Source organism: Grammomys surdaster, unplaced genomic scaffold (genome assembly GCF_004785775.1).
Source record: "Grammomys surdaster isolate TR1022 unplaced genomic scaffold, NIH_TR_1.0 185, whole genome shotgun sequence".
Lineage (NCBI taxonomy): Eukaryota > Metazoa > Chordata > Mammalia > Rodentia > Muridae > Grammomys > Grammomys surdaster.
Genome location: NW_021604630.1, coordinates 15,926,278 through 15,936,096, shown reverse-complemented (window position 1 = coordinate 15,936,096; position 9,819 = coordinate 15,926,278). Strand labels below are relative to the sequence as shown.

The 9,819-nt window shown below is 39.6% G+C and overlaps 1 protein-coding gene across 1 annotated transcript; it reads left to right on the top strand.

The window, feature by feature from the left end:
- The first annotated feature begins 1,529 nt into the window (after window positions 1-1,529).
- Fgf20 (fibroblast growth factor 20) lies at window positions 1,530-9,502 on the top strand. Its single transcript, XM_028768299.1, has 3 exons — window positions 1,530-2,061; window positions 7,419-7,522; window positions 8,676-9,502. The coding sequence occupies exons 1-3, from the start codon at window positions 1,776-1,778 to the stop codon at window positions 8,919-8,921; spliced, it is 636 nt and encodes a 211-aa protein (XP_028624132.1). The 5' UTR covers window positions 1,530-1,775; the 3' UTR covers window positions 8,922-9,502.
- The last annotated feature ends 317 nt before the right edge of the window (window positions 9,503-9,819 follow it).

Genomic DNA, 9,819 nt, shown 5'->3' with positions numbered 1-9,819 from the left:
AAGGAAGAGGAAGAGGAAGAGGAAGAGCCAGCCTTCAGAGAAAATAAAATAAGCCAGTCAAATCCATCTGAGCTCCCAAGTCTAGGCTTTTTCTGACTAGAGCACAACACAAGACTGAGCTTCTAATCTTAAGTTATTCTTTGAAACTCTACGCACAGGGAAAGAGTAAATCTGATCAGTGATTCTCAGTTTTTCTGCCACTTACAGATTTTCACTAGCCAGCTCTTGAGGCTGTTCAGTGGAACAAGGTCTTAACATTTCACTAGATATACTTCTAATGCCTTCAGGTCAAGTTTTTATTTTGCAACTATGATTAGGCACTCTTAAAGCTTACCAGTAATTTTGAAATCTCTGATATTCATCAAGAACCAAAATTATTTCTGTGTAGTTACTTTGACATTTTTATACTTGAAGAGTGAATTTAACAACAACAACAACAACGACGACGACGACGTCAGTTTCTAGGAAATTACAGCTAAGACAAAAGGAAGTGTTCTTAGCTTAGATAAGGGGACAAAGGCATCTATCCTTTATATCACTATTGTAGATAGTATTTTTCATTCACAGCAAATTATAAGGACATAAACCAGCCTATTTGAATGTACTGTTAACCGCCCCCCCCCGCACCATTCATGATTATACTGTGCTATTCGACTATTCTAATGAGAAGCCCAGGACCTCCACACACAATTTATCATTTCCATAGACATAAGGCAATCCTGGTTATATCATTTGCTGAGCTAAGATAAACATTAAAGAGAACTTGAGAAGGAGGTGTGGGGGGGAGGCAAGGCGTTTCTACCCTAAGCTTGATTATGTAAAGAAAATCCCCCATCTAAATGATAAAAGAAAAGAGTAATGCTTGTACATTTTATTAGTGTTTTAAAATTAGTGAGTTAAACTGTCAAAGCTTTGATTTTCCTTTCATGTGTGTCTGGGCAGGTCTAAGCCTCAGGTAACGCCCTTTCCCTTCTTCCTCCTTGCCTTTCTTTGCACCTGTCCACTGCAGGCTCCCAGCAGCTCCAAGGAGTCCAATTCTCTAGCGCCCTCATTTCCCCCCTCCACGTATCTCCGGTTCTGTACCCCCCCCCCACCCCGCCCCATCTATATTCTGCAAGCTGGGCTCTTTCTCTCAACTATCTCTGCAAGTGAGCTCACATCAAAGGTGGTTGGTTGTTCAGCAGCGGCTAAACAACATCGTGGTTGTCTCAGAGACAACCTAGTATTCCAGGTTGTCTACTGAGCCTCCCCGAATTTGCTAGCTGACTGACTTTGGCCAAGTGCAGGAATGAGTTTTCCAAGTGCACCGTTTTAGTCACTTCCGAGGAGCAAAACGTGTAGAGAGAGGAGGCTGGTTTAAGATTTCAAACAAAACCAACCTCCCCGGCGCGCAAGAAAGGACTTCATTAGCATATGTCAAGAGGACCCGCATATATACCGGGAGTGTATGTACACAGGACTCTGATCTGATCAGTTTGCTGAGCTGGAGCTCCAGCCCCCAGCCCCAGCCCCAAATCAGCAGCCTCAGCTCTAGATGTTTCTGCAAGGCCAGCAACCAGCTTTCACCTACCTAAGGAGAGAAGATCCATCCAAGACGGTGCCAGTGCCTTGCACTGTCCCTACAGGGACCTCACAGGAGTAACCCAGCCTTAGCTTTTTTTGGTACTTATTTGGCTATAATTTTTCTGCATTCACCTCGCCACCCTCGCTATACTTTTTATTGGGGGAGAGGTCTCCTGTCTTCTGGAATTTCAGTCATCCTGTCCGGCCCTTCCATGGCTCCCTTGACAGAAGTCGGGGCCTTCTTGGGCGGCCTGGAGGGCTTGGGCCAGCAGGTGGGGTCGCACTTCTTGCTGCCTCCTGCAGGGGAGCGGCCGCCGCTGCTGGGGGAGCGGCGGGGCGCGTTGGAACGGGGTGCCCGCGGCGGCCCGGGTTCCGTGGAGTTGGCGCACCTGCACGGCATCCTGCGCCGCCGGCAGCTCTACTGCCGCACCGGCTTCCACCTGCAGATCCTGCCCGACGGCACTGTGCAGGGCACCCGGCAGGATCACAGCCTCTTCGGTAGGTACAAGCATCCCTCCCCTGAGCCCTCAACTCCCCTCCTCTTCCTCTTCTCGCCTCCCACCTCCAAGCTGGCGGAACGGAATGAGCTGGAGCTGTGTGCTACCTGAGCCCCTAGACATTTTGGGTGCGTGGTTCCGGGCTCAGGCTTGTGAGAAATTGTTCTACCCTGTAGGAGCACAACTCTTGGTGCAGGGGGAGAAAGGAAGGATGGGTCCCTCACTCCGGGGTACAATGCTGCTCTGTTTTCTCTGCTGCCTGGGGCACAAAGTGTTGGACTAGGAACCACATTTTGTCCCTCAGCCTTGCCTGCAGTCTTTCCTTCACAGTCAGTTTTATTATTTGAGGAGGTTCCTATACAGAGTTTTCTTTCTTCCACTTCTTCAGTTCTGCGCCTACCTTTTTTGAAAATTAGTAACGGGAAGCATTCCAGTTCTTAAAACATGCCCCGCAGTTATGCGGCTAGTCTGCCCGTGTCTCTCTCTGAAGGGATGGTTCTTAAACAGGATGTGAATCTTCACGTGTCTACTCATAGGACTGCCTGGCTGCAGTTCTCTGTTCTGGTTGGGGGTGGAGAGCGAGGGAGATGGAGAGAAGGAGGAGGGAGAAGGACTGAGCATGCCCACCTGGCCAAGATTCCCTTTAGAAATTGCGAAACTGGAAAGCAGAGATCTTGGTATTGACCTTAGGTAAGAGGAAATGGGGGAAGCGAAAGAAGATATGGCTGGGAACACAGAGAATCTTTTCTACATACAACAGCAATGCCTGGGAGCAGAAGGGGTTAATAGGATGAAGGGACTCTAGATTAGATCAGTAAAGTATCCACTCTTAATGACTCCCCAGCCAGGCAGGTAGCTAGCAAGTGCCCCCCCCCCATGTGAGTCTTGCTTTCTTGCCCGCACAACAGACAAGACAGGTTAAATCAGATAGTTTGCTAAAGGTGCTTTCTGATCCTAATATCCCAGGATACTTCCCCTGTGGCTACATTTTTCATCAATTAACCTGCTAACACGCCCAAGGGACTTCCCTTATCTAACCTGTGATGTCGTTGAAGGGTGTCGTTTTATTAAAAAAAAAAAAACCCAACAACAACACAATGTCTTTTATTTGTCAGCACCATGAGGAATCGCGACACACATCTTTCCTTTTCAGTGTGGCATTTCCGGAGCATCTCATTTCGGAGTGGCTCTCTCGTGTCTCATTCTCTTCTTCTTACACTCCAATTTCTTTATGCACTTGCAGTGCTCATTAAAACTTTGGTGAAGTGTAAATCTCCACTGGAGAAGCATTTGTAACCTTAGAAGGGAGGAGGCGCACCATGTGGTGGTCATTTGGCAGCACTTAAGGGCTTAGAAAACTGACTTTTAAAAAACCCCACGTGTTTGCAGCTCCCACTGAGCCGTTCCAAATTCCCACTGACAATGAGTCAAGAGTGCCATGACCTAGTGGCCAACCTGGGGTCACTTTTGGAAAGGATTTTTTTTTGTTCTTTGTTTTTTGTTTTTAAATGGAGGAGGCTGACATTATGATTCTAAAGAGTTTGCTTTGCCTGACACCAGCTGGTTTACTTCTCTTCCTTTACGAATGACTGTATTGTACTCATTACATTAAAAATCTCCCCAAATGTGGTAACGCTTTTAGGCAAGGCAGCCAGAAGTTAAAGGTAGGCTACAGGCAATATCGACTTTTCTGCAACATACCAATGAGGTAAGGAAACACTTCCTTTAAGCCCCTTGTAATGTGGGTGTTATCTCTTCCACTGTGTTCTGTCTCCTTAGAAGACAGATTCTATTGGAAGAGATTGGTGGATACTCGAAGATGTGGTAACATTCAGTAAGCTGTACTGAAATCTGATCCTTTAGAAATGGGTGTGGCATATTCTTACTAATACACTGTAAAACTTATATGTTAAAAGATTGTTTAGGAAAATATGCTTCTGTGTTGGCTTAAGTCATGTTTTAGTGAGAGACTCTATAGAGAAACAAAATATTCACTGTTACATAAAAGAAAGACTGCCCATATTAGTATGTGAACCTAAAGGAACAGCCTCTTTATACTTCTAGTGCTCCGAGTGGCCTAGACACCTTAACTAACTGCCAGAGGATGAGGGACAAGGTCATACTTAGTGTGTGCAACACTGTGTGCTTCTCCATTCTCCTTTTGCTATTGCCTTAGTAACTAAGTATTAAATAACATCCCCCCCTTTAAAGAAAACTGACTTCTATAACATTAAAATATTAAAAAAAAACCCTCAAGGATGACTATTTAAGATATTACCTACCACTAAAATAATGTTATACTAATTTTAATTTAAACAATAAAAGCTCAGAATTTTAAAAACTTAAAACTATACCAGTAGGACATCATCAGAGAGTTAGCAGCGAGGCTAAAATAATACCTTAATTGAGCTTCCTGAATCTCCCTAGCAGAGTTTTTTCTGCACTGCAGTATAGACGAAAGACTTTACCTAACACGTAAACATAGAATCACTCCTTTAGAAAAAAGTGTAGCCTGAGATCAAACATATTCTTTTAAAGCTTTCTCCTTTATTCTTCTTTACTCTCCCTAGATTTGTCTGATGTGGTCGCGTTGTGGGTTGACTCACCTGTTTATTATGATTTAAGAAAAGGCCAGCTTTGAAAACGATACCAGGAAGACAAAGGACCTCCAAGTCTTTTTTATGGGACACTGGGCATTAGAAAATCTACCTAAAATCTGTGATTACCTCTTAAGGAAAGTTCTTCATGTCTATTCTTTGGGAAAGAATTAGCTTAGTTGCCACCTCATATTATAAATAAGAAAGACTTGTCAAATCTCATTTAAGAATCAAACGATTACAAATTACTAGGTGGTATACTATTTCTTTGGTGAGAAAAAGGATCAGAATTTAAAAGTGTGGCTAAAATCTTTAGGAGGGACATAAAAAAAAACCCACACGTAATGTTTCCCCCATCAATTCCATGAGCCATGGCAAAAATCATTTATGCCTGGTTGTGTATATGGTTTTATATGTTGTTTAAAATGTTAAAACTATTGGGTATAATTATTCTAAAAAAGACATGGGTAATCATTTTTACTTGTGTAATTACATATTTTGGACAGCATTATCTGAAGATAAGATTTAAAGCGTAGGTGGAGTGCGTCCTGGGGTAGGAACATGGGGTGCTCGTCAGCCATGCGCCCTTTTTAATCTGGGTGAATATTCAATATAATTTAAAGTAATTATGCATTTATAATTATATCCTGGGTGAGATTCCATTTATATGTATTTATGCCAATTATGTTTCAGGTTTATGTTTTCGTTCCTGACATGACTCTTCCACTTGGGAGCTTCTTAGTGGCTGTGATTCTCCTTCACTCCTCCAGTTCATAGTTGTCAGAGTGCTTGTGCCCTGTGAAGCCTAAACCTTCCTGATACATCTTATCTTCCGCACTTTAGCCTCTCCATTAGGGACACTTACTCTTTTAGGCCATTTACAGGCTATTTAGTAGGGTATTGTGCTGTCAGATCCCTTGATAGCTCTAGAATTCTACTAGTCTGAAATCTTAATCCTTCAAAAGAGCTCATCTGCCTTAATAAGAATCTACTCTTTTTGTTTGTTTGTTTGTTTGTCTGCCAAAGAGTGAATTAATCTTTGGGTAGAATAGAGCCTTCCATATCAGCAAACCATCAGATTCTGTACTTTCTCTTCGCCTTGAGAGTATCACAAGTTCAAACAGGAACTTGTACAATAAATCAAGAAATGGCTTAAGAGCAAGAGTCAGGGCAACTGGTACACATTTATGCTATTTGTAGAGCTTAGGGTGGGGTAAAGGGGTGAAGGCACAAGGCAGATGCAAGTACAGAATGTATGGTAATACTTGTTTAGCAGTCTTATGAAAGAATAATAAAAAATTTATCATTATTCCAAAGGTTAGTGTGTACAGAAAAAAAGAAAGAAAAAGAAAGAAAGAAAGAAAGAAAGAAAGAGAGAAAGAAAGAGAGAGAGAAAGGAAAAAAGAAAAAGGTATCCCAGAGATAGAAGTTGTGTCTTTTAAAATTGTAGACTGTTAGTGTATTAAGTTGAGAACTTTCAAAATTAGTTTACCTCCTAGTAAATCAAAATAACTTCAGAACATTATGGACAGAAAAAATCTATTTGCATGTTAAACTCTTAGTATCTTGTCATCCTATATATTGAATTACAAAGCTTTATTGCTTCTCTGAACTGCACAACAGACTTTTATAGATCATGGAATATAGCACATTTTGCAATCTACAAAGTCTAAAAACTATTGTGCTTCCCTCAGTAAACCATGCCGTGGAGCGTGGAGTAGAACCATTAGACTAGGGCTCAGAAAACGTAAGTTCCAGCACCATTTTTATTAATTACAAAGATCAGGTCCTTTAGCATTTCAGTCAATGTTTCTGAGCCTCAGTTTCTTTCCATCTAGCATGGGAATAAAAACTTCCCTTTTAATTATCAGAGATTATTTTTAAAGCTGAGGTAGATATTAATTATTAGCTCTTTGTTTTTAGAATTTTATTTTATATGTATGGAATTTGCCTGACTGTATGTCTATATGCCACGAGTGTGCTGCAATGTCCCAGGAAGCCAGAAGAAGGTGTCATATTCTCTGGAAATGGACCTGTAGCTGGTTTTATGCCATTTGGGTGCTGGGAACCAAACCTGAGTCCTCTTCAAGAACAATGTCTTAGTTAGATCTTCTATGGCTGTTATAAAACATGAGCTAAAATAAACTTGGGGAGAGAGCCACACACACACACAGAGGAGAGATACAGAGGATACAGGATTTATTTCATCTTTCAGTTTCCAGATCATTATCATCACTGAGGAAAGTCAGCCTAGAAACGTAAAGGAAGCAGTACTGTTACTGGCTGGCTTCATGTGGCATACTAAGTTCACTTTCTTATGGTACCCAGGACCATCTGACAAGGGATCCTTATGCCCACAGTTGGCTGGCCCACCAGCAAACCTAATAGCATTTTCTCAATTGAGATAACTCTATCTTGTGTCACGTTGACAGGAAATCTTACTCAACACAAGCTGCAAATGCCCTTAGCTGCTGATCCATCTTTACAGCCAAGAAGAAGCCCTTTATAAGCTTTAAAATAAAGTTAGACCCATATGAAGTGTAAGAGTTGGTCTGATTGTTGTAAGCAAAATCCAAATAATTCATGGAAAATGCTTATAATTAACTATTAGAGTCACAGAAGACCAGGAATAACTTTGTTCACCTGTCATGGTGAAGTATTTATTTGTTGAATGTTTAAAAGTGTTGATATTTATTGCTGTCCATTCTGTAGTTATATATTCATTAACCAACCCAAATCTTTGTTTTGCTTATAAATTCAGGTATCCTGGAGTTTATCAGTGTGGCAGTGGGACTGGTCAGCATCAGAGGTGTGGACAGTGGCCTGTACCTTGGGATGAATGACAAAGGAGAACTTTATGGATCAGTATGTATTATCATTTTAAATGATTATTATAATTCTTGAGATAATGATTATATATTTTAGTTAAAATCTCCATAAATATTTTCTGATAGACATTATTACATATAGCTGACATAACAGATATTTCTACATATGGATGCATGTGGAAATTAGAAACTAATATTCTAAATTTAAGCATACTGTGGTCATAATGTAGTTAGTTGTTCAGTCTCCCTTTTTAAAATTTCAACCAATATTGCTACAATTGTATCTGGTCTTTCTGTCCCAGATCTTTCCAATTATTCTATATTTTAATCACTCTTACCAGAAACAGAACTCTGGGTGTCAGCCCTGGATAAAGACAAAAGTATGCATTGTATAGTAATCTGAAGATAGAATTACAAAACATTTCATAGAATTTTGAAATAGCACATGCACACAATGTTCATGGTATGCATTGGAATAAATAAACAATGTGGTTTCACCTTTAAAATATATGTATTGCATATGACCACATGCACAGAGAGAGGGGAGAGAGAGACAGAGAAAGACAGAGAGAGAGAGCCACACACAGAGAGAGGGGAGAGATACAGAGAGAAAATTTTGAAAAAATAAGAAAGCATCAAATCTCTACTTCATTTTTTTGATATTAATGGTAGCACACTCAAGAGTTAATCATGGAGACTTTATCATTGAACAATATATTAATTAGATGATATCTGATTTGAAGTGATGAACTTGAGTTAGAATTTTTTTTAAGTTGTAGCAAGATCTTGGCTTGTCCAAATTGCTAGTAGAGATTTGATGCTTGTGCCTTGGGTATCTATCTCATGGTGGGACAGGATGAACTACAGATTGCTTAATGATGTCGGTGGAGTGGTGATAACGCAGAGCACAGGAAAGCTCAAAATACTTGTTGTATATTTGAAAATAAAATTGAGCATTGGAAAATTTGGTCTAAAGTTCCTTGAACTAATTGACTAGATTAAGTGATATAGAGGGGGAAAATTCCACATGCTGTATGAACAATATGAAAACATAACATTACAGTGTGACATGACAAGGCTATATCTATAAGCAAAGAAATAATAATGCAGAGTTGAGACTTTTGTAAGGAATTTGTCTTGAAGGCATTTCTAAAATTCTATATTTCTTTTTTTTTGTTTTTTTTTTAAAGGAGAAATTGACTTCTGAATGCATCTTCAGGGAACAATTTGAAGAGAACTGGTATAATACCTATTCATCCAACATATATAAACATGGAGACACTGGCCGCAGGTATTTTGTAGCACTTAACAAGGATGGAACTCCAAGAGATGGTGCCAGGTCCAAAAGACATCAAAAGTTTACCCATTTCTTACCAAGACCAGTAGACCCAGAAAGAGTTCCAGAATTATACAAAGACCTACTGATGTACACTTGATGAACCTAGCGCCATTATTTTAAAATCAGAGTTCCTGCTGTTAAATAACACTGAAGAAGACGTTCAGGATATTACAGAGTCTGCTTTTCATTGAAAGGCTCTATTTGGGAAGAATAAGGAATTAACTTGAAGCAAAGCAAGATAATTCTTTTTAAGTGGATTGCAGTTCCTTAGACACATTGGCTCAGTCGTACCAGTAGACTGACGCTGAAATCAGTTAATCTGTGGATAATGTGAACCTTGCTGCTGACGCCTCACGTCTCTGGATAATGTTTACTTGGACAATTACCTTCAAAATAGATACTTCATGTTGAAGAAGTGGATTGAGATGACATGATTACTGCCTCCTAAATTCTGAGGACCTTGTAGAAAGGTTATAACATTATACATAAAAAAAAAAAATAAAAATACTAGATGACTTTGATCCTCAAAACATGCCACACTGAGATGGAACTTTTCTTTTAGAAGAATGGACCTATTTATACATTTTTCAATTTACAAATATTTATTATATATTTATTTATTAAAGAGTTTATTTTTACTGGTATATGAAGACTATACAAAATAAAACAAACAAAAAGAACAACAAAATGTCTTTATTTGTGCTGTTGCATTATTTTGTTCTTGAGATAGAAAGGAGCCTTCATTATTATAACACATTAGCCACAGAATAAAATGTTTGCTTGTTTTTAAAAATTAAGTACAGCATAGATGATAATTTTATGCATTTACTTGCCTTCCAAATGTAACATGGGTCCCTTATGACCTTGAAAACTGTTTTAATTGATTTGTGTTGAACTTAACGTAGGTTTGAAAGGGAATTAAACATCTTCATTTTATGTTTTTGATAGCACTGATTTTTCAGGTGAGAGCTGTTCTGTTTCTAGAGGATAATTTT